At 44.5% G+C, this 26,336-nt stretch overlaps 1 protein-coding gene across 1 annotated transcript in view; it reads right to left on the bottom strand.

Moving 5' to 3' along the window:
• med27 (mediator complex subunit 27) overlaps positions 1 to 26,336 on the bottom strand; it is an 87,520-nt gene that overhangs the window by 58,245 nt on the left and 2,939 nt on the right. Inside the window, exon 3 of the mRNA XM_072681483.1 lies at positions 4,286 to 4,416. Within this exon, the coding sequence (XP_072537584.1) occupies positions 4,286 to 4,416 (131 nt within the window). The remainder of the gene's footprint in view (positions 1 to 4,285; positions 4,417 to 26,336) is intronic.

The raw sequence follows: 26,336 nt of genomic DNA, 5'->3' as shown, positions 1-26,336 counted from the left end.
AATGAAGGTGAATTAATATTGTATATATATATATATATATATATATATATATATATATATATATATATATATATATATATATATATATATAAATAATATATTTTAAAAATCTATGAAAAGACAGAGGTAAGTACAGTTTTCCATTTATATATTTTTCATGTAATATGCCCTGAAAAAATAAATGTGCCAAAAAGAGTTTTTCTCCTTATGGGACAATTTTTGTAAACTTAATGTAAAGGTTCTCATTCGTTTGAACCTATAGATCATCTGAAAGCTCCTTAAACCTTAGCAGGTTCTTCATGCTAACAAATCGAGGGAACCAAAAGGGGTTCTTATTTGGCATCACTCGAAACCCTTTGTGGCACCGTTTTTTGCTCATAACTGCCAGTGCTGATACCGATGCTGACACATACACATTTATACAACGACAATGTTTGATAGGGACGGCGAAGGGGGGTGTTCATAAAAGCAAACTCGCATGAAGGTTGCGCTGCATAATTCATGTGCGGCTTCTTTTAGAAATGGCAAATTCATCAGGACAATAGCACCTGACAGAGGAGCGTCCGTCTCCGTTCACCTTGCTGCGCTGCTCGTCGTCCTTTCCTCCCGTCCGGAACAGCAGCATTCCTACATTATACACCGCAGTAATAGTCTTTAAATAAGCTTTATTTATATCACTTTAGTTTATAAATACATATATTTCTGTTTATAACATAGGAAATATTTAAAAGATCAAGAAATTGCAAAGCAGACAAGTCTTCATCCTTCTCTTAAAAGTGGCCCAAGAGAGGAAAAGTGTATTTATCTTGGCATAGTTGAATAATGAGAGATCAGTACATGGACGTGATGAACTGTGAGCCTCGAATATTGTTGATCTACGTCATCCTACGTTTTTTTAAAACCGAAAAAAACTCAGACTAAGAGAACACTGTGAATAGTTTTAAATCAATCCTTCAATACATGTGAAAGTGTCATTTTGACCATTACAAATGTTACAAAAATGCTCTGAATCAAGACGGAGAAGACTGAGATGCTAAGCTGCTAGCATTAGCTCAGTTAGCAGGATAACAGTCCGCTTACCACAGAACAAATTCAAGACTGGCTGACGGAAAGCCTTCTTCTAAATACTTAGATGAGAATGACCCCGATCGAAGGACACGAAGCTGGATTTACTCGCTAAGCTAACCTTTGCTTAGCTAGCGCAGCTACAGAGCATCAGATAGCTCAGTACAGCAGCTACTGACTAACCTAACTGCTGAGCGAAGTCGAGCAACTACTATTGGGACTACCCGAAAGTTGTAAATGAGGCTGGTTCTGCTGATTTGGACTTTTAGTCGGCTATCTAGACAGGCTAAAGACCACAGCACAGATCGTGTTCTAGCTAACTGAGGCTCAGATCTCAGTTTTAGACAATAAAGCCTCGTACCTGAGAGCACAAAGTCAAGTGAACGGCCTTAGGAGTGGTTTAGACCGTTTTCAGGCACATTTAGTAGACTGGTTCATCCCGGTTTGCTCGCTCTCCTTTTAAACCAAACGGCAAGTTGCTCAGACAGTCGCTAAACACTCACCTACACCGTGCTTCCTCATTCCTCAACACTGCAGGTATACAGTATTACCATTATACCCTTTGACTCCTTTGGGAGTATACGGAAGTACTAGACAGCTGCTTAGAGGAGCCCATGGCTGATGACTGCTGGGACAAAGTCTGAGGGGTCAGAGCCTTGTAAATTTGAAATTTACATCTCCCTGGCATTTCCTAACGATGACCAAACAAGCTGTAGCCCTTACGCTAATTCAGGTCTGAGACCCTGGATTTCTGGACAAGCAGGACAATACAGAATCGCCATTGACTGTGAATGTAGTCTGTGGGGGAGTTCCATTGTGTAGCTGCTGACTTGCTGGGAATGACCGAGAGTACTGGAGCGAGTGGAGAAGTGAAATGTTTTTAAGAGGTTATTTTAAGGTAATAAAATGCTACATAATGCTGCTTTAAATATGATATTCACTGAGCAAAAATGTTTCAAGTGCCCATCCCTGGTTGTTGTGGAGAGGATTTCCACAAGGCCAGTCTGCTGAGTGCTTCCACACTGGTGAGGGACTGAGGAGTAACATCTGGCCACCACTCTGCTCTGCTCTGCTCTGCTCTCCCTTTACCCTTTCTCCATCTTCTTTACATCCTTTTCCCCTTTCATCTCCAGGCGAAAGCCCCTGCTCTCTTCTCATTCCCACTCTTAGGAGTCTCTTATCAAAGCTCACCATCTACAACCTCGCTGACACCCCACCAGAAACAATGAAGCATTTTTCTCTGCTGCCATATGCAACCAAACCCAACCAGCACAGAATGGAGAGGGCAGAAAACATTGGCCACTCTCAGCCAGAGACTAAGCCGAACAACAGCTGCTTTGATTTTGGACCCCCCCCCCCGATTATTTTATTTACTTATTTATTTATTTAAAAAGTAGGCTTTCCTGTTGTGTGTTTGCTGCTTCATCTTTCAGGGCCTATCCGAGATTAATATCAGCTCACAACTGGCTAGACAACGTTTTCAAAAATGTACTAAAGCTTCAGCTGGACATAGTGTACTTGTAGTGTACCTGCTATACAAGACAGATGTATGCCTGCTAATAAGCACACTAAACTCCAGAGACTTTAGACTCACACCTGAAAGTGACTTGTACACCAAAGACTCACATGAACCCACAGACTTCAGTCAGACTCAGACAACACTCAACTCCGACACCACAAACTCTCAAAACTTGAAAAACACCCGGAGGCTAGAGACTCGACCTGGAGACACGCCCCGGAGGCTAGAGACTCGACCTGGAGACACGCCCCGGAGGCTAGAGACTCGACCTGGAGACACATCCCGGAGACTAGAGACTGGCTTTGGACTCACACCCCAGACATGCCCCGACTAGAGACTGAACTCACAATCACAGAGACTCCAGGTAAACTTACACTCCTGATATTTAAGACTTCACTCTGACGCACACCCTTCAGACTCAGGCTCCCACCAAAGAGACTCAAGACATGATTTGGACCCAGACCCAGACCCCGGAGACTACAGGTTTGAGCTGAACTGACCCATAAGACTGGTCTCATAATCACAATCCAGAAACTTCAGACTCAATGTAAACTTACACGCCTGAGATTTAAGACTTGACTCTGACCCAGTAACTTCAGACTCGACTCAGACCAACACCAAGAGGCTTCAGACTCGATGTGGACTCGCACCTATAAGAGCCCCAATACATGAATCAGACCTGCGCCCAAAACACTTAAGACAAGACTCAGATTCAAATCACAAAGACTGCAGACACGACTTACACCCACAGACCTAAGACGTGACTACAGACTCAACTCAAACTAACGCCAGAGACTCAAGGCAGGTTAAAAACCATTCAACTGGAAAAGGCTACATTAACTTACATTAACCTTCCTCTCTAGAGAGGCCTCCCGGGTGCTTGTTCAGTCTTGTCACTTCAAGACTTGACTACTGCAGCTCTCTTCTGGCTGGTCTCCCTTTGCGCACCATCCCCACAGACCCCTGCAGTTAATCCAGAATGCAGCGGCACGGGTCGCCTTCAACGTTCCTAAATTCAGCCAGGTCACTCCACTGCTGCGTTCTCTCTTCACTGGCTTCCTGTAGCTGCTGCCCAGGTCATCAGATTCAAACCCTGACTCTGACCTACAAAGCCAAGACTGGACCAGCCCCTCCGTACTTGATGGCAATGGTCAAAAGCCGATCCGCACCAAGAGCCCTTCCATTTTTAGTCTATTCAAACTAGCTGATACTTTTCTTGGGTAAATAGCAAAGCACTTTTGTAAGTCGCTCTGGATAAGAGCATCTGCTAAATGCCTTAAATGTAAATGCAATCTATCAGTCAGTGCAGGGTATCTTTTATGATCATTAATATCGATGCATTAGTGTTTCTCTCAGTGTCATTTTAAGCAGTTTTTCAAAACACATTCCTGAACTGGCCACATCCTGGTACTTAAAGTAGTTCTGATTCTCTGAGTGAGAACACAGTGATGATAACCAAGTCGAAAAGGAAACATCTGATTTGAAAAACTTTTTTTTTGAAGTGAGTCTGGGACAGCACTTTGTGTTCCAGAGTTTGCATTTTGCTGACTTTCATCACTCCTCCTCACTCCAGCAAAAGATGCAAATGTTAGCATTTTGAAACTCAGCAAACGTAGTCCTCCAAAAGCATCAAACTCTCGTCCATAAAGTTCTGAACTGGGAAGAGTCAAATGGGGCTAAAACCTAATCAGAATTACTCACTGGATGGGCAGGACAAGGGTGCTGGGCTGGACCTTTGGCCTTCTCTTCGCTGATGCTCCTATCTGATTGGCTGAGCGCTTGAGTGACTGCTGGTTCAGGAGGCTGGAGGCCAATCCGGCATGGTACTGCAACTGCGGAGTCAAAAAGAACAGATTGAGGAAAGGCTGTTGCAGGCTGTTGAAGGATTGCAGCTAAACATGTAAAACCTCTTGAAGAACCTACTGAAGAACCTCTTCGCCTCAGGAAGAGTTCATAAATTGGACAGGAATTCTGCACTGGTAGACTGTGGCGTTAAGTGACCCGAACCAAAAACCACAAGGTCACAGAGTGTGATGAACGTTAAAGTGAGACTGTCAATAAGGCTTCAGCAAACATCAATAAACCCACATTTACATCATACTTCAACAGCTGCTTAGAAGCTTACAGCACATGGGTTTGCATAATGACCCTTTCTTTGACTTCACAAGATGAGTATACCTTAAAAGATGTGGCACGGGTGATGGAGAGAATTGGGGGCTTTGCTAAAATCTTAATGACCTTGGAGACAGAGCAGGAGTGGCCAGAAGAGCCTGCTTCCAAAACTGGACAAATTAAAATTATGTAACAATAAACATACTTCTGGCCAGATAGCCCCGATAGAGCCATAAAAATACTGCAGGACTGTGTACAAACCCTGTTATTTCCACAATTTACAGCAAAAACAATGATATTTAATATAACTTCAAATACAGAGGTATTACTCATCTGTAATTTTTCACCAGTTGCTTCTAAAGCAATCACTCTGTACTGGAGCAAATTTAGGACTTCTGTCCCAAACACAGCAGGATTTCTCCCTTTCTACATCAGTCGTGTGTGTTATCCACTGGCATACATGTAAAGGATTGTACAGACGTGTTGGCAATATCTGGACTCCTGAAATCAGTGCCCCCTACCAGGGCTGGAACTGAAATGAACTGAACTGAACTGATTTTGGTTGATTCTGCTTCGTTCATATTTTTCGCTACATTAGCTGAGCTGCTCAGCTGTTGACAGAATGTGAGCTATCCACCCAAAAAAATCCACTAACCTGAATACTTACAAATATCTGTATTTTGTCAAGACAGAAATGTTCTTCTGAAAGCTCCTTGGGGTTTAACGTTTTTTTTTATTTATTTATTTATTTATGACCAGTTTGTGATCTTTTAAACCAACCCTGGTCTAATCAACCAATCCAATTTGGGGAAACTGGGGTTAAACAGCCCTACAGCCAGAATCACATGTTAAGTTTTCTTCTTCAGTTTCATGCTGGAGCTACGAGGCTGAAGTTGCTAAAGTAATGAAAGCACTAAGTGCTGTTTTTGTGATGGTTTTGGTGAACAGAATTGCACAAAAGCTTTCCATCTTTGAGAGACGCTTCCCAGCTGTCCAGCCTTCTACTGTGAGAAGACGACTGAAGGATCTGAGAACATCATTCAAACCAATCAAACCACTGCTGAAGCTGCTGAGGTTCTTAGAACAAGAAACTGACCACCCCAGAGCCCAGACCTCAAATGTCATGAATGAACGTGATGGGAGGACTTGGAAGGTGAGAAATAGAAAATGCTCCAGCTTCTAAGGTGTGGAAAGCACTCCCTGCAGACACCCAAACATGGGCTATTATATATTTATTAGATTTCTGTTTTTTTTTTTTTGTTAAATATATATATTAAATATTTGATTCAATATAATAATAAGAATGTATGAAGAATAGGCCAATAAAAATGCTCCCAAATATCCTCAAACAATCTTTTTACATTGACCTTCATTAGTTAAGTCAATGTTAACAAGTTACTTTTCCTTCTCCTGTAACTCTGCCATTTTGATTGGTGATAAATCTGTTGATTATTAAAATTAATAATCAATTAATCAGATTATGAATTACTAAATTAGCAAATAACTCATCTAGCAGTCAGCTTTAAATTTAGCTTAAGGTTATTTTATGCATTTACGAACATTGAAGACAATAAATTTTTCAAAAATTAATCTGTTTAACAAAGTTTCCTGTTAATATTAAATATATTATATATCTTAAATAAAACTCCAATATATCTTTTCTATAATATAAAACCAAGGAGGTACCAAGTATCCACCAAGGAGACCAATGTGAGACAGTAATTTTAGCTCTCAGTATTCAAGTATTTTGTTACACTGCTCAATACTGTTTGCATTAATGGCTTATTATTTTTGACACTGTCTGGCTGGAGCCACGATATCGTTGACTCTCCTTCGCTCGCGGAGGAACCAGAAAGCTAACTGGCTCATTTTAATGAAAGGCGGGACTTTAACCATAAACAGACAACCATTTTTCAATATCGCTAGGGTGACTTACTTGAAGATTTCCCGTTTTACACTTAACCCACGTCCAACCTACGCCTCACACTAATAAAACTCTGCTCTCCACAACAGTTTATTCTACATGCTTTGCTCATGTGACAGACAGCTGCACAGACACTGCAGCTCTGCATCCAGACACAAACTTCAACTATTCAACTATTAAATTAGCTACCAACTAATTTTCAGTTGTTTCCTGATGCTGAAAATGGATACTTTTATTAATTAATGGGTAAATAAATGAATAAATAGTGGTATCTTGAGGTTAGCACAGTTCCAATGTGTACACCAATAGGCGCTGTACGCCTAAACGATCACACATCGGCCTCAACTGTGTTTAGCTTATGTGGTTTCTGACACTGTATGGCACACTGTGATGAACACAAGTACATCACATAAGACCATAGCAGGGGCCACCTTCAGGCCTCAATTTCGTCCGTGCGTTTGCCCATTTTACTGGAAAATTGTGTCCATCTGATTTTTCCTTGACCTACTCCTAAACGTCCACCCAAATCAGAAATCACAACAGCAGCCTGCTCCTTAGAGAGGAGGCACAGTTGGTTACACCTATTACTCTTTCAGCCCCCATTATCTTATCCTCGTTCTGTCCGGCCCACTCCCTTACATTCAACCCCTCTTTTCCTCGCGATCGGAGCATCGCCGGCTTTGATGTTGCGTCCACTTGCCAAAGCCTGTCGGCAGCGTTCCTCCTCAAGTGATGAAACGGTGTGAAAGATATCAGCCAGCCCAAATGCACAGGTGTAACACTGTGTCACTCTGCTGTCAGGAGCACTGCTGATGGATGTGACAGGACTCTGGACGCCAACCATCTGTCAAGACCAGGCGCCGGATCTGATATCGCCTCCGTCTCGCCGTGGAACACAAACCATGTTTACCACAAGCGGCTTCTGGCTGCTCACCAGAACGACGAGAAGGAACAAATGAACCCAGCATGAGTCCAGTTTCTACATCCTCCCCAAAAAACATGGGGAATTAGTAAATATGTGACTTGTTAATTCACAGTTTGTGTGCACAACTTTGTAAACATGGCTTTAAAAAAACAACACATTATTCTAAACTGCTGCAGGGCTGAATGGCTGGTCAAACACAAAACATGACAACTAACACTGCCTGATAAAATGTAGCTTCCGTACGTTTAGACTGTATAGACTGGGAAGTGAATTGCTAGATAAGTGTGCTACAGTATTGCTAGGTGGCTGCTAAGGTATCCCATGTGGTTGGCTGGGTGTTATTATAGTGTTTGGATCATTGCGATATAAAGAGTGCACATACTTTTGCATCCCATGCATTCTTATTGGAAATTCAACAACAACAAAAAAAATCTGTTGTGATTTGGAAACTGTATAGTTGCTGTGGTATCACAGGTGGTTGTTGGGGTGAAGCAAAGGGTTGCTCTGGCACCAAATCTGTCTGCTTGCATGTTAAAGCAAAGCATGTATTACTGGGACATTAAGGAGGGTGCACAAACTTTTGGGCCCCACTCATCCCTAATAATAGGGAAAAAAAATGCTAGGTGGTTGCTAAGGTATCCCTGGTGGCTGCTCTTGTACTCCACGTGGTTGGTTGGATGTTATTATAGTAGCTAGATCCTTACAATATAAAAAGTATGCACAAACTTCTTATTGGGGGGGGGGGGGGGGGGTTCGTCCAGGTGATTGCTAGGCAGTTGCTGTGGTATTTTACGTGGTTGCTGTGGTGTCGCAACAGGGTTGTCCAGGCACCACATGTGGCTGGTTGCATGTAACTAATGCACTTGTATCATTGCGACATTCAGAAGAGTGCACACACTTTTGTGCCCCACTCATTCGAATGGGACAGAATTCAGAGTTGCTAGGCGGATGCTAAGGTATCCCTGGTGGTTGATGGGGTGTTGTTAAGGGGTTGTTCTGGCACCACATTTAGTTGGTTGGGTGTCATTATAGTATTTGGATCTTAGAATAAAAATGGAATAATGTAATTACTGACTTTTTACTGGAGTAGTTTTCTAGTTAGCCAACTTTAGCGTGTCAACAGCACTAAAACCTCGGACCAGCCCTAGCCCACGTCCTTTCCGTAAGATGAGGCAATCTGCAAACGTCTAGTGCGACCACGGCTTTAAAGGAAAAACTGGTCTGGAAAAACGCTACAAACGCTGATGACACTGACTCATTTAAAGGGAATGATGTAGTGGGGTGGAGGGAACCGTCCAGGGACACTTCCGCTGTCGAGCGGCCTGCCGGAGAGGTTTTGATCAAATTCTTTAACGGTGGCACCAAAAAGAACCGAAAAAAAAAGTTGCGATCTCCTAAGGCTCCCAATCTTCCGTTTAGGGATTCGTCACCACGTTCCCGTCCGCAGACAGCGCTCTTAAATTAGAACCAACATAGACCCGCAGCTCATTAATCGCTATTAAAATATTCCTCCTATTGAGCTAATTAGCTGCGTTCGGAGGCTGCGGAGCGGCGTTCCGCGAGTGAGAAGCAGACGGCGCAGCACTCCCCCTGTTTAATTTGGCTGACCAAAGCAGCTGTGTTAACAGGAAATTATTTTAATTAACTGGATCCCGTTTTCGTGGCTAATGAGACTAGTTTGTAAGGCCCAGATCCAGCAGAACGGCATGCTGCCGGTACAGAGGGAGGCAGCGCTGGGCGAGGAGAGAGAGAAACCCATACAACGTGAATACGCACATGAATACAGACAGAACACCGGTAAATACACAGAAACCGTACAAGCTGCCGTCGAGACGTGTAAAAACGAGCAGCTCCAATCATCTCCCGATTCCAGCAGGTTGTTTAGTCACGGTAATGTTTGGGAGAGAAACTAAACGATGGGGATTTCTATCTCCTACGGAGCCGAGCGCCACAAACTAAACATTTCCCTCAGAAGTGCGGGAGTCTGAAGTAAGCTGTGGAAAATGATGGGCCACAAAGAGACGGCGGGGAGCCACATCTGTCATTAGCTCGTCTCAGTTGTGTTGTGTTCTGGCACATGTTCCAGTCTCCTGCTATCTGCTCTGTTCAATTAGAGCAGGATCTCTTTCTTCCCGCTCAACTGCCAGCCTGGCTTCACCCAGCTGAGCAGCCGCTCACCGCCCCGACCCAAACCTACAGACCAACATCTGCCCCAACAGCAGCGGCACCAGGAAGACTTCATCTCTACAAGCTCAGAGAGCGAGAGCAAGACCGCGAGAGCAAGTGAGAGGTGAAAGAAAGAAAGTAAGAAAGAGCGAGAGAGGGAGAAGAGAGACACAGAGAGAAAAAGACAGAGAGAGACAGACAGACAGACAGAGAGAAACAGAGACACAGAGAGAAAGAGACAGAGAGAGACAGACAGACAGAGAGAAACAGAGACACAGAGAGAAAGAGACAGAGAGACAGACAGAGAAAGAGACAGAGACAGAGAGAAACAGAGACACTGACCGAAAGAGACACAGACAGAGAGAAAAAGAGACAGACAGAGAGAAAAAGAGACAGACAGAGAGAAAAAGAGACAGACAGAGAGAAACAGAGACACAGAGAGAAAGAGACAGAGAGAGACAGACAGACAGAGAGAAACAGAGACACAGAGAGAAAGAGACAGAGAGACAGAGAGAGAAAGAGACAGAGACAGAGAGAAACAGAGACACTGACCGAAAGAGACACAGACAGAGAGAAAAAGAGACAGACAGAGAGAAAAAGAGACAGACAGAGAGAAAAAGAGACAGACAGAGAGAAAAAGAGACAGACAGAGAGAAAAAGAGACAGACAGAGAGAAAAAGAGACAGACAGAGAGAAACAGAGACACAGAGAGAAAGAGACAGAGAGAGACAGACAGACAGAGAGAAACAGACAGACAGAGAAAGAGAAAGAGACAGAGAGAGACAGACAGAGAAAGAGACAGAGACAGAGAGAAACAGAGACACTGTCCGAAAGAGACACTGACCGAAAGAGACACAGACAGAGAGAAAAAGAGACAGACAGAGAGAAAAAGAGACAGACAGAGAGAAAAAGAGACAGACAGAGAGAAAAAGAGACAGACAGACAGACAGACAGACAGAGAGACAGACAGACAGACATAGAGAAACAGAGACACAGACAGAGAGAAACAGAGACACAGACAGAGAGAAACAGAGACACAGACAGAGAGAAACAGAGACACAGACAGAGACACTGACCGAAAGAGACATAGACAGAGAGAAAGAGACAGAGAGAGACACTGACAGAAAGAGACAGAGAGAGACAGACAGACAGACAGACAGAGAAAGAGACACAGACAGAGAGAAACAGAGACACAGACAGAGAGGGGAAGGAAAGTGAGAGAGAGGACAGAAAAAACAAAATAGAAGGTTAAATGTGAGACAGAGACAGAGAGAGAAAAAGAGACACAGACAGAGAGAGACAGCCAGAGAGACAAAAAGAGAGAGAGAGAGAGAGAGAGAGAGAGAGAGAGAGAGAGAAAGAAAAAGAGACAGCCAAAGATAAAAAAGAGACACAGACAGACACACACAGAGAGAGCGAGAGAGAGAGAGAGAGAGAGAGAGAGAGAGAGAGAGAGAGAGAGGATGAAGTGATGAAGCAGAGAATGTTATGAGCGGCCCACTGACAACACGCTTCCCCAAAACAGAGTCTTCACAAAGTTATGATAAAGATTTACATCAATTCAACTCAAAGACGGATGAATTCTGATTTGGCCAAATGAGAACTACACCCAACTACACCCAACTACACCCAACACCCACACCTGTGTCACAGAAGAAAAAGATTGGCTGCTTTTTACCTGCAGTGTGAACGAAGCCAAAGTCATACGCTCCACCTCCCCACCCTACCACTTGAACACACCTCCCCAAAGACCCCATCCCACCTACCCAAACCCACCACCCCTAACCATTCCCCCCACCTATCCAAAAGCGTAACAGCTTGAAAAAGCTGCAGCTCTCACGCTGTAATTACACCCAGCAACCTCTCCCCAGCTCCTGCGGACGCTCCCACTGCAGCACATCCCAGACATCTTGCACTCGGGCGGCCGTTCGTTTAACGGCTAAAACCGCAGGCCCACAGGAGCAGCCCACCACTCCAGCCACCGGCTTTCATATCTGCAGCTAATTGCGTACTCACATCAAAACCCATATCTGTCCAAAGCAGCCTCGCACGCATCGAGAAGGAAAAGCACCTAACGAATGCTAAGTGTGTGCTGAAGTAACTCTTTGATCATTTACTAGTTGTAATTCAGCCCACAGAAATGCTGGGCTTATTGCTTACGAGGGTCTTATGAGGGTTTCTTCACCCAAACCCCCTGAAAAACTGAGGGGGAAAAAAAAAAAAAACACAACATTACATGGCCTGAAGGGGAAATTGGTAAGATTTGTACAAATCAGATCTTGTTGCTTGTAGAGGCGAAGAACAAGGTGACGGAAAACTCCTGACATGACTTACTTTAAAGCAGCGGAGCTTCTGACCAGAGCTAGTTTGGGCTGAATCCTGGTCAAACTTACTATTCTCTGTTTAGTAATATTTTAGAGCCTCATGCCAAAATGATTTGTGCTCTTAGATTACCTGTAAGTCCTATAAGTTGGGAGGTGGAGGTGGGGCATCTACGGGGCCCATGACCCTGTCGCTGGTTCACCAGTCTCCTTTCTTGGAGCATTCTTGGTAGGTACTGACCACTGCATACTAGGGATACTGCACAAATCCGTAGGCTCGCCCATTTTTCCTGCTTCCAATACACCACCTTCCTGTTCACTTACTGGGACAGTGGAGGCTCAGCGGTTAGAGCTCCAGGCTATTGATGACAGGGTTGTGGGTTCGATACCCGGGCTCAGTAAGCTGCCACTGTTGGGCCCTTGAGCAAGGCCCTTCACCCTCTCTGCTCCCCGGGCGCTGGAGTTGGCTGCCCACTGCTCTGGGTGTGTGTGTGTGCTCTCTGCCCCTAGTTCACTAGTGTGTGTGTGTGTGTGTGTGTGTGTGTGTGTGTGTGTGTGTGTTCACTACCACAGATGGGTTAAATGCAGAGGACACATTTGCTGTGCACAAATAAGTGCACCTTTACTGATTAATATGCAGATCCCGCCCCTCGACAGATCATCAATGTCAGTCATTTCAGCGGGTTTTAAAATGTTATGACTGTTGTATAAGAAAGAATGAGGAAGTCCACCCCTTGTCCCAACAACAATCAATCAGCAGACATGGACTCCTCTAAGCAGCTGCAGAGCACTCTGAACATTAAAATCCTGAAGCCCTCTAAGCAGGGGGGGAAGGGGGCAGTGCCGCTGTAAGATTTATGGTGACTGTAAAGCCCTAGTCTGACAGGATTAGGTGGGGTGATGTAATTACTACCAGAGTTTCTCGGTGATTTCAGTCCTGCCTGAATGCCCCATGTCCGTCATTTTTATAAACTGTGGGCTCCAGCTTGTGATTCCAGGGCCTTTTACATTAAAGCAAGCTGTAAAAATAACCTCAGGTTATTTTAATCCCATGTAAATCAACATATGAGTACATATTCCCTCATATCCTGTGGGAAAGGAGGTTTTCTCAGCTTTTCTTGGGGGGCGGATCGTTTAGGACTGTGGCAAACATCAGTCAAATCCAGAAGACGAGCCAAAGGACTCCTCAGAGGGGCGAACGCTGCTGACAGCTTAAGTCATTAGCCATAAGTCATTGAGCAGCACAGTCTATAAGCCTATGTGTGTTATGAATATGTAGCTGCTAATTTTTTTAAATGACTGTTATAAGCAGGTTATAAGACTGGGGATCATGCCTGTTTGGAGGTGACAGCAGCACGTAAACCGAGTAGTCACTCCCAGCTCGGTCATTTATGATGGGATTTTTTTAATCCCGACCATCAGTCGTTAATTTTACAGAGATCCTGTAGTGATATCACATTACCACACCCTACCACACTACTCTGAATGGGGCTTTCCAGCAGGACAAGGAAAGGACGATACCACTTCAAGTTCAAGTTACCCGGCAGAGTTTCAGGACTTTGGTGGTCAAGCGGTTCAGAGAACGGTCTGAACACGTGTATGTTTCTGAGGTTAATTAGCTTTAAAGTATTTCTAAAGACACATGAGCTCAGCGTTCCAGGCAAAGTGTTTCAGGCTCAAAAGCGCAAACAACTTTCAGCTGCAGACGAGAGCGGGGAAGATTGACGGACAGCAGGGAGAAGAACTAACGATACTGCAGTCGGGGGGGTTAATTAATTTTTAAATATCAGGCGAGGATCTGCAGGTCCGGGGTGCTTTCTGCACCCAGTTCTCATAAATCAGGGATACGCGGGAAACGCAAATGACATCGGGCATATTCCTCTCCGGAAACTCATTTGGATTTAAACAAGTTTGTGGCCACCGTGATTGAACAAGGGGAGCGAGGTGTGTGACAGTGCAGCAGCGTTTTAATAAGATCCAAAACCTGAGCTGGACGCTGATGAAATTACAGTCAGACAGAGAGAGAGAGAGAGAGAGAGAGAGAGAGAGAGACAGACAAGAGTAAGACAGTGAGAAACACAGAGAGAGAGAGAGAGAGAGAGAGAGAGAGAGAGAGAGAGAGAGAGAGACAGACAGACACACACAAACAAAAGAGCAAGACAGTGAGAAAGAGAGAGAGACAGAGAAAGAGAGACACAGACACAAGAGTAAGACAGTGAGAAACACAGAGAGAGAGAGAGAGAGAGAGAGAGAGAGACAGACACACACACACACACACACACGAGTAAGACGGTGAGAGAGAGAGAGAGAGAGAGAGAGAGAGAGAGAGAGAGAGAGAGAGAGATATAGATAAACCCCCCTTCTTATCATCAGAACATTTCTTACCACTGTCTGGTGGTCAGACTCTTTAAACACACACACACACACACACACACACACACACACGTCACTGTAGATGTCACTGTAGATGTCACTTTACATCTACAAATTCCTCAGCAATGCCAAGAAACAGAGAGGAGTGTTTATCTGCTTAAGACAGGAGGTGTTAAAGACGCGGATCTTCAGGAACGTTAATTAGGAACAGTCGCTCTCAGTGAAGTGCTGCAGCGTTCTCCTGAACAGCATGAGCTTCATTAGCTGATCACACGTCCATTACTGCTGGACTGTCTGATAAACACTGCCAGTCTGAGACAGAAGACAAACACTAAACCATTATACACACACACACACACACACACACACACACACACACACACACACACACACACACACACACACACACACACACACACACACACACACACACACAGTCCAGCTTACTCACAAACATCACGTTTTTAATCCATCCTTTCCCTTGTAAACTATTTTGTTGTAAAGAATCTATTTTTACGCTGATTTTCTATGAAAATGTCTGAGGTGTAAGAAAGTAGCACAAAGATTTGCTATACTGTATCGAATCTCAGAGTCACAGTTCTGATTTTGAATAAATAGACTGGGGGCAGACAGTGGTTCATTTGGTGCAGCGTTGCTGGGCAGCCGATGCCTGATGCAGCACTGACAGGCAGCCGGCACGCTTGGGAGGAAAGCGGGTCTCCAATTCCGCCGCACCAGCTAACAGACACCTGTGCTGACCAACATCACTTTAGGATTGTGCTCTCTCAGACTCCGGCCGCTGATGGCAAAGTAGCATGGCTTGGAATTCAAACCTGGTACCCCTGGGCAATAGTGGTAGCACATAAGACCACTGAGCCACTGGGAGCCAAATGGTGTTTTCCTAAAATTTGGTGGTGGGTAAAAATGAAGAAATAAAATAAATAAATAAAAAAAAATAAAATCACACTGCCTTCACTCTCTCATACACACACGCACACCCAAACACATGCACACAGGCACAGTGCATCAGGTTTTGGTGGTTTCAGATAGATAATCGTCCACTATTAGGAAAAATAAACACAGAGAGGACGTTCATCAAAGCGTCCGCTCCGTCTCCGGCTCTTTTACGGGGCAACTCCACTTTAAACTCGGCCTTCTCTTGTCTGCCGGCTAATAAGGGATCCAAGCTTGCAAAGTTATGACATCAAACATTTTTCCTCTGAGCGGCGCCTTTTCAAAAGGTCGTCGTTTTCTTGCTCTACGTGTTATCCCCCCCCTCCCCACCCCTCCCACCCTCGTGCCGAGCTGATCTTAAGACCGAGCGACCTATTAGTCCAGCCTGGCACAGCAATCGCCGGCCATGTGCTCCATCATTAACCGCAGGGCTGAAACATGTTGCCGTGGCGCTCGTGCTGCTCTCTGATGTGGACGTGGGCATGGCGTTTGAGCCTCACCATTTGTTTGCTCTGACAGCTTCATTCAGCACATGATTAAAGCCTATAAACAGCCACATGACTCTTTTTAACACAATTTTTACAGTAGGGGGAAAAGCCATTAGCTTGTGGTCCACTCGCCAGGGGACCTTTTGATTAGCTTTAACCAAAAGAAAAGGAGCCTGTGGTATAAATGACATAAATGATCAGGCTGGAGAAATTGTATGCAGTGGTTTGATAGCATGGACTGAGGAGCCTGTCCTAAGGGTCGCGGTGGGAACAGTGTAGATACGAGGTCTTTGAACGCAAGCCATGGCCAACGTTCAGAGGGAAAAAATATGTATACATCATTTCTTTGTTAACAAAAATGGAGATGATGGGGGGGGGGTTCTGAAGTTTGCTTATTTAGTTCTGAATCAGACTTACAAGACAATTGGTAGATTAGCATGGTCTAATCATGGTCTAATCATGGTCTAATCACGTGACTGTTATCGATGGAAGCATGTCTTCAAGCCTGAATGCGGTCTGTATTTTGTCCATGTATATAGATACAGCATTCCATATAGTGGGAGTGTACAGGTACATGTATTCGCACAGAACCGCACACACACAGTACCTCCGACTACAGAACTGCACCGCTTAGCTCAGTTCGGTTAGCGGTGTTTGCAAGCTCTGCTGCGCTCCGATACTCTGAGATTCACTGAGATTCATCGAGTTAATGGTGTTTAAAGTCTTTACTCTGCTTTGTCTGCAGGAAACATTAGTTTTAAACATTCATGAGATTAAGTGGAACATTAACATGCCACTGACCCTGGCTTTAATGGGGTTCTGCAGCTGTGAATGAGGTCCGTACTGCCATCTAGCGGTTCAATTAATAAAATTTTCCATAAAAAAATTCTTCCATATGTAATATGTACATTATGGTTGGTTGCGAACAACTGTAGGCCACAGATGATGCTTCCACACAACTGTCTGTTCAAAATAAATAAAAACAGAACCAGTCTGAAGCCTTCGCTGGATTTCTCCACCCCTCTTTTCCTTGCGGCCCTGAACTCGTACCGAAGCACGAGGTCCAAAGTGAGGATGAAAGAGTGATAAGGGGAGAAAGCGCCATCTATGTACCTGGAGAGAGCATGGCCCATTGTGCTCTCTCGGACACCCGGCTGCTGATGGCAAAGTGGCATGGCTTAGGATTCAAACCTGTGACCCCTGGGCCATAGTGGTAGCACATTAGACCACTGAGCCACTCGGAGCCAAATGGTGGCTAACTGGCACAACTGTCTGTTCATAATAAATAAAAAGAGAACTAGTCTGACGCCTTCGCTGGATTATTTCCCCCACTTTTCCTACCGAAGCACGAGGTCCAAAATCAGGGGTGATATACCAATTCAGATTCAGACAAATGTGTCTGTGTCCCAAACGTTACGCAGGGCACTGTATTTTCAATGACACCGATAAAAACACAGGTCGTTCAGATCAACGAATCAACGTATCGGTCAGACTGTAGATCACACCCTGTTTGAACGGAGAGGCTTTCCTTGTCTGCTCAGGTAAACACCCACCTTTCCGATTTCGCCCAAGAGGAACCAACTGCAGGGCCTTCATCTCCGCACTCATTAGCCGAGCGCCTGCGCAGGCCACTTGGCTATTCAGTGAGGAAATGTGCACCGCCTTCGGCAATGTGACCTTTAGAGGGCGAATAAAGACTGGAGGCTTCTGGAGGAAAAAAAAGCAGCGGTGGGCAGGATTTCGGCAAGGCTCTGTAATGGGCCGAACATGCGCTCATTCCTAGAAATCCTGAATGGGGGGTGGGGGGAACCATTCTGAGACAAATTGCTAAAGTATTTACCTACACGCCAAATGTTTAGACCATCTGTTCTGTTTGATGAATCTGCAAGTGCAAGCAGAGGAACAGCAAACAAGACGCTGTCCCATAATTGAGAATCTGATAGAAGAAAAGAAAAGAGAAAAAAAAAAAAAAAAAAAAAAAAAACACACTCAAAAGGTCTCCTTTAAGGCCTGGCTCGGATAAGACCATTCTGCGGTTCTGCTTTTGAGGGAACGTTCATAGAAAGGAAAGGTTTAGTTTAAAGGTTTTGATCCTGTTGTGAGGCTGACTCCTCCTCCGCCTTCAGTGGAAATTAAGGTCGTTGTTGGGCCTTCATGACGATGTGTGATGTGTGGAGTGACCAGGTGAGATCCTCAGATATGTGGACACTAAGGAATTTGAAGCTCAATGTTTAGGGCGCATGCACTCAGCTCCCCCTCCCAAAGTCAGCAATCATCTTCCGGGTTCTGCTGATGTCAAGGGAAGAGGTTGCTGCCAGTGCACCAATCTGCAAGGAGCCTTACCTTCTCTCTGAACGCCCTGCACTCCATCATCATGGGTGATGTTGCCCTTTATTGTTTATGGTTGAAAAACTTGATGGTGTTGGAGCTCTGTTTTGCAATGCAGTCGTAGGTGAACTCAGTGAAGAGCATGTGTGAGAGGACGCAGCTTTGGGGGCATCCTGTGCTGAGTTGTGTCACCCATTCTAGCGAATGTGGTCTCCAACCATGCTGCTCTACTTGCAGGTTTTCATGAGCTAGTGGTGGACCTCGACACTGTCCAGCCCTACAACAGCACTGTCCAGAGCACTAGCAGGATGATCGGGAGAAAGCCTTTTTTAAAACATATATTTAATAGTATAATTAAAAAGTTGAACAAGAATGTTTCTGTATGCCATCATTTAGAATTCCTAGAAAAAAATAAATGACTGCTACCTGTCGATGCTAAAGAGAGGCACTTTACCGCATGCAATCCTCTACCGTCAGCCATTCAAATGACTATGTAATGTCACTGCGCCACCTGCAGGCACTGGAGGACTCAAGAAGGCAGGCTTGACTTCACGCAACCCCCGTAAGCTTGATCAAAACCATTACAGCACTAGTTCTCTATACTTTCCACGTTCCAACCAAAAAACACACACACCCTCCAAACCAGGAGACCTTCAGATTTTCCCACGCTCGACAGGAAGCTACAACGATAGTCTGGCTTGTCCCGCAGTTCACCTGTGCCTGGCAGCCCCTGCCAAGGCAGCCAGCGGGAGCCGCCTGGCAGTAACGGCCGCCGGGCTAACAGCCTGATGTCTTCCCCGTGCGCAGGAGCACAGATAAGCAGCTACTTAACCGTCTCAGTGCTCCCCGACGGCTGAGATTCACAGCTGGCCGCGAGCTGCGAGTGTTAATCACAGCGTTAGCTTCCATTAAGCACTCCCTCCCGCACAGCCCGGCCGTAATTGACAATGATTTAGTGGCTTCCCCGTCATGCGCCAGAGACGAGGGGGAAAGCACTGATAAAAAAGACAGAGGGGGATTTTTATCTGGAAGGAAGCGATCATTACTACACAGGAAAGAGGAATGCGTTCTGCGCGGGTCGCGTTCGCCAGGCCTGTCTGGTTTCCGGCGCGGCAGAAGCTTCTGGAACGAAAACGATGAGATGATAAAAGCAGCAGCTTTAACAGGATTTCTCTACTTTCTGCACTCTTAACAATTCTACAGCCCTACATAGCAGCGAAGCGGTTCCAAAACAGAGCCTCCTTCAGTGCTATATTTAGCCATGTGAAAAAGTTAGGACACCCTACAAAAACCCGAAAACCTGTTTCTCACAGTATATTCAAACATCTGGATGTTTGCTCTTCATTTGAACAAAACGGAGACGGAGGTAATATAACTAAACACATACAACTGATGAAATGTCTTTCTTGTGAGGAAAAAGTTAGGACACCCCACATTTTTTGCAGAACATCAGCTGCAGATGATTAGAACATGGTTAGAGGGGATCAGCCTGTGGAGCAGCCTGTCTTACTTAACCTCAGATATTTAGTTTGATTAGCTCTTGACTGGTGAAGTGAGCAGTCGCCATCAATATGGCCAGATCCAAAAAGCTCTCTGAGACCTTCAGAAAGGAGGTTGTAGATGCAGAGGAGTCTGGGACGGGGTTTAAAAAGATCAGCCGTTCCACTGCCCCCTAAATCATTTGCAGCAACTGAAGCAACTGCCAACATGACCAGATCAGGCCGATGTAGCAAGAGCAAGAGATTCCAAGAGCAGACCACAAGAGGTGTAAAGAAGTCTCCAGCAGTCCTAAAATGTCATAGCGGGACCTACAGGTAAAACTGACCACAGTAAATGTTCCACAACATTCATGCAGCAGCCAGGAGCTGTGAAAGGAGGAAAAACTTAAAAAATAAATAAAATAAAATAATAATAGAAATCCAGATTCTTCTGTCCTAAGCACATTGTTCCAGACGTCTGGGTTTTCTTGGGCCCAGGTGTTCTTGGGCAAAGTTTAGACTTATTTTATTATTTTTCCCCTCCCTCAAAACTAAATAAATGTAGGAATGAGCCGATATGAGTCCTACAATGCTAAGTATTGACTGGTAATCTGACCCGATCTTCATGCTTCTATAAATAATCCAGTCCCACAATTTAGGTACCATTAGGTACCAAAAATACTGATTTATATTACATGAAATTCAGAGACCTTTGAAAAATGACCATCTTATAAAGTGTCAAAGATCTTCTGAACCAGTCTAACTGATCTCTCTGATCAATCAGCTCCCAGTTCCTTTAAAACACACCGCACTAGCAGCCTCCAGTCATCTGAGAAGGCTTTAAACTAGATGATGGCGCATGGCTGTGAGGATGTGATTAGCATTAGTGAGGTTAGGCACTGATCACTAATCATTAAGCATCACTCCAACTCATTCCAAAGCCAATGGAGCTCCATTACTCTAGATAACGCAGTTCCACAACCCCACAGTTCAAGCTTGGTTATGCGCCAATGCCTGAACTGTGAGCAGATATCACCTGGATTAGCATTAAGGAATGTAAAAGGTTACAAACAATGGCAGAATAATGGGCAACCAGTGAACCAGTGACAAGGTCATGGGTGCCCAAGGTGATTGATGCAATCCATGGAGGCCCACCTCACACCTTACCGGACTTACAAAGCTGCTAACTTGTCTTGCTGCCAGACGCCACAGGATCTATCATAAAACATCTTTGGATGTTTTGTGGTGTTAGAGCTGTTTTGGTGGCTCCAGGGGGGCTACACAAGATCAGGCAGGTGGTTTTAATGTTATGGCCTTCACTATATATGCACCATATACACTGCCTTTACTCTAGAACCCCTACACATTATTAATAGGACTTTTTTTTCTCTATACCTAGCTAAAATGCTTTCCTAAAACTTTGCTGGAAAGAGTGGAATTATCCATCATATCACATTAAAGGTAGGAGAAGGGGGGAGAAATTGCATGTCCCTGTTTAATAAAACAGGGGCCTGGAGTAGGAAGAGACCTTGAGAGTTCTCCTCCCGACTACATCAGCCGGTGTGTGTGATGTTGATTGGCAGGTGGTAGCCGAGGGCTGAACATGCTTCTCTGTAATGAAATGTTTATTCACTCGCTCACAAATCCAATCGAGTCGCTCCGTCTGCCAGTAATTCCTGACCAGATTATGCATCATTCACTTTGAAAAATGCAACCTCGGATTTCTGAAGTCTTTAGGACAGCCGAGGCGCTTTCCGAATTCAAACGACATTCCTGGATACAATAAGGGTGCTCTAGGAGGGGTGGGAGGGTGCAGGGGGACGTGGAACCTGGTCTGGGATTCAGCTTCATTAGAAATAAATACACCAAATATATGAATAAGGGATCAACGGCTTTAAAAATCAAGCAACTGCCTCTCTTGTAAACGAACTCCTGGATCACATTAATCTTTTTTAAATATTTGATGGCCTTTACAGGCGTGACCTCTTTCCAGGAGTTCTTCTCTAAATACCAGAGCCCCACCTCTAACCTTCACAGGTGAACTAGTGACGTTCCCACCCAGAGAGGCCAGTGCGAAAACAACCACCGCCCAAGCGCAGGCCTTTCAAGAGCTCTTCCTGCGTATTAATGGAGCCCTTATTCGCATGGCAGGAACGCCTCATATCGATCGTGTTTACATTAGAGCGCGTGTGTGTGCTGCCGCAGTCAGGCCTAGCGCAAGCGTCAATACTCCTGCGGAGCGTCTCGGCTCGGTGCCCACATCCGCCTCCACAGCGTCTAGCCCAGTCGCTCTTAATCCTGCCTTAAAGCTCCGCTGCACTGGGCCCTGACCCCGGGGTGTGGGAAACTAGCCTGGACCCATTACAGAGGAGACAAGGAGAGCAGAGGGAGGAGAAAAAGAAAGAGGCGGGGCCTGGTACACCTTTTATTTATCACCTCAGTCCTGTCGGTAGGTACTGACAACTACTGCATCTAGGAAGCACCCCACAGGACCTGCCTAACGTTTGGGAGATGCTCTGACCGTGCTGACCGTCATCTAGCCATAAGAATCAGGCTCTTGTCAGAGTGGCTCGGACCCTTATGCTTTCCCATTTTTCCTGCTTTCAACACATCACCTTCAAAAACGGAGTGTTGACTGTTCACTTGCCAAATATTCCTACCCCTAAATGTTATTCACTTAACCTGGAAGTGGTTTTAATGTTATGGCTGTATGTAAAGTATGGCTGTATTAAAAAATGTAAAGTCTGAGAGAGCACAATTGGCCCTGCTCTCTCTCCAGGTGGGTAGATGGCGCACTCTCCCCTCTTCACTCTTACGTGATGTTGGCTGGCACAGGAATCTGTTAACCGATGCAGCAGGGGACCTGGCGGTTTTCCTCAGAGCGTGCCGGCTGCCCGGCAATGTATCGGAGGAGACGTGTTAAAATTTTACCCTCCTACTATGGAAGCTGTTGCTTTTGCTAGGAGTGGGTTAATTGGCAGAACGAATTTAGGAGAAAAGGGGAAAAATATGACAAACATTAAATAAAATTAAATAAATAAAATTAAAAAAACTAAATGTATATGAGCTTTTCTGCCAGCAATAATTCATCTTAATAATTAATAATCTTCCTATGGTTGGCACATTGCATGCATGAGATGAAAAAAACATTATGTGCCGTAAAATATTAGCTTCAAAAGCATTGACGCTCCACTGCTAAACTTCGAGGAAGCGGGAAGGAAAGTGTGGGCAGGAACTGCAGAATTCTGCATAACTCCAGTTACATTTGTGCAAAATCCTGCGATACTACTCATCCGCCTCAGCCCGCATTTCTTTCACTTTAACAAGAGACTCTGCATCTCTCAGCATGTCCAGAAATGCATGTGTAAAGCATGTCTTTTATATGAGCTCACATTATGAATTATACTTCCCACCTGTAGGGGGAGCCCAGGAGCAAGAAACACCAATTCTCACCTACCCCTGCTTTACACAAGAGGTCCCCCAAGAGGTCAAAGACATCCATGAGGTGAAAAAAGTGTTCAAGTGGGTGATCTGCTTCAGAACACAGGTCTAAACATGTCTGGGACACACGTCTGTATTTATTCTGCCTCTTTAACCTCCGCCAGCATCCTGTGTGAACCCAAAAGGATACTACAAAAAGGTGTCCGCTTGCTTTAGCAGTAAAGAGGCCAGCGAGGCGCTGGGTGTGGATGGGAAAGCAGCTAAACAAGAGCTAAGCGCACCTGTCAGCGTGCCGGCTGCGCAGACTGATCAATGAACTGACAACCGCTATTGATCCAACACTTTCATCCCAGTCATTCCACATCAGCTCTGCCGAGCCGTGGCACCCTGCACTATTTCATCGGAGAAGAATGTAAAGCTTCACCCGGGCGGGCCGTGCGTCCGCTCTCACCAGCGCATAAAAAGTAACGAGGAAAAATACATTTAAAGACACAACAGCAGAGCCGGTTAAACAACTGCGCGTTCCTAAACACGCGCTTGCTTAGCAAGCCTCCGCAATCAATCACGAGGCCTCCGAATCCACCTGAGCGCCAGACATCAAAGACCAGCGAAATAAAAGGCAAGCATCCTTTAGCAAAATTTATAGCAAGAATAGCAAATCCTGTCGAGAAGCACTGAGCGCACAAAAGTACCGATGATCAAAGGAGGCAGAGCACTTGGCTGTAATGGATATTGGGAAAATGTTGATACTGCGTTAAGAAGGTCCACATCTGTTGAGTCTCGAGTGTGTGCTCTCCGAGGTAGGTGTCATCTGCTCGCAATCAAGATGATTGTCCTGAGGACCTAATATTAATCCCAACACTTAGAATACAATTTTCCTGGATTTCTCAGCTATTCGGATGGAGTTCTAAAGGCCACGTGCCATTTTAGAAAGACACACAAAAAGGAAAAGCCCTGCAGGATCATTCAGCTGACAAAGAAGTGGTGCTGCACTCTTCCACTGTGCAGCATTTCTTCCAAACACGGTGGTTCAGCTGTTAGAGCACCAGGCTATTAATGACAGGGTTGTGGGTTCGATACCCAGGCTCGGCAAAGTGCCACTATTGGGTTAAAATCAGAGGCCAAATTTCATCAACACTAATGGTGAATATGTTCACAGAAGAAGTCAACATCTGAGGCAGCAAAACATCCTATATGTCCAAATGTTTGTGGACACCCCTTCTAATGAACGCAATGAAGCTACTTTAAATTGCACCAATGCTGACACAGATGAGTAAACACACACACAGACACACACAGACACACACAGACACACACAGACACACAGCTTGTCTAGTCCGTGTAGAGAAGCATGCACCTTTTGGCACCATGCCTAATGCCAGATGTAAGCTGGAGGGGTATTAAGGCCCCCAGCATTGAGGTGTAGAGCAGTGGAACGGTGTTCTCAGAAATGAAGGTTTCATCCAACCAACCATCCAACCTTACAACAATGCTCTAAAGCCTTTCCTGGACAGTAGTGACCGTTACTCCACCAAAAGCAGACTGAACTCTCTTTTTAACACCTGTTAAGTTCAGAAGAAACCATGATTAAGCAGGTGTCCCAATACTTTTCTTTATGGGGGGGCAGTGTTTAATGTACAGAACACTTAATTCCAGTAAGTATCAGTCATGTCTGGAAGCAAATGTATGCTGAAGCTTTTGTAATGACCCTCACAGTTCTCTGACCTAAACATCGCTAAAAATCTGTCTTGCTAAAGAATATTGCAGAACCTGAAGTGTAAAAATGCCTAAAACAAGGATAAAAAGACTAGCCTAGCTGACTATAAAAAGCCTAGGCTTTGATATCTGCCAATGGTGTTTAACTAGGTATGATGATTACTAATGAATTTGATATTTCTTATTAAAATTAAAAACATATAGTAAGTATGCAATAACATTTGCAGAACAAATGAATATAAAAATAAATAAATAAATTAATTAAAAAACACTAAAAAAACACACTGTGTTTAACCCCCCCCCCCCCCCCCTCCCCACCCCCAACAAAAAATCTCTCCATTAATAATCCGGCCATGCAAACCTAAGGTATGTGGTTTGGTGTGCTTTACCGTGGTGGTGGCAGGAATCAGGGATCAGAACGTTTACAATACAAATCTAGCCATATTTTAACTAAACCAACCAGCCAATGATAAAGTACATCTTTCTTCTGATTTTATGTCCTGCTCAGAGGTAAAACCAAAATATAGAATTTCTTTGGCTACTAGTTTTCCATACAAAGCCCTGAACGTACTTCTCTGTCCAATACACACATTTTAAAAGACGTTCAGACAAAAACATGACAGCAAATGTCTGAGGCATCATATTCATAACCATTTCATATACCTGGCTTTCTGCAATGTAGCTCCTAGAGCCATTAAATGCTACAGATGCATGTTTCCCGTCACCTCAGCAAGATTCTCTTGAACGGAGCATTTCACATCCAACCAGCCTGAATAACTAACGATCTTAGAATTTATGAGGAAACGATGAGAAATCAATGGAAAAACAAACAAACAAACAAACAAACAAACAACACACAAAACATAAATAAGCAAACATAAAAAGCAAGTGCAAAAAGTTTAGACCTGAAAAGACCCTGAATTGGAGGACTACCTAAAGTTGTGCCCTTAGGCATTGCCTGCACTGCTGTGGGGAATATAACTGGCATTACCTTATCGACCCAGAACCCAATTCCTCTTACAAGCTGCTGTAAACTTTATGACCTGCCGTGAGCCACATTTCCATTGGACTAAAGATATCAGTATTTTCTTGCCATTTTTTACATTTTAAAGTGAAAAGAAAAAAAAACATTAGACATAAGTGATAAAGAAGGCCAGACTGGCATAATTCTGCCAGTCATCAAAACAATCCTAATTATCAGACTCTTTTTTTTTTTTAATCAGATTTTTGTCAAACTAGAGGACCAGTATTTAAAGCTTCTCTACCCTGACACACCCGATTCCACACACACATACCCAATTCCACCCGATTATGAAGGGCTGGCTGATTAGGTAATGAGTTGCACTAATCCTCCAGGAAATATTTATCCATATTTAAATTATGCTTTTGGGAAAACCAGCTTACAGCATTCCAGAGATTCACAGGGGTGTAGGACAACATCAATATATTAAAGTATGGGGAGATTATATTTTACAATACTGTATGGATTCTAATATGATTAAATTTGGTGTCTTCAGATGCTACTA

Source organism: Salminus brasiliensis, chromosome 6 (assembly GCF_030463535.1).
Source record: "Salminus brasiliensis chromosome 6, fSalBra1.hap2, whole genome shotgun sequence".
Taxonomy (NCBI): domain Eukaryota; kingdom Metazoa; phylum Chordata; class Actinopteri; order Characiformes; family Bryconidae; genus Salminus; species Salminus brasiliensis.
This window is presented reverse-complemented; position numbering and strand designations above follow the sequence as displayed.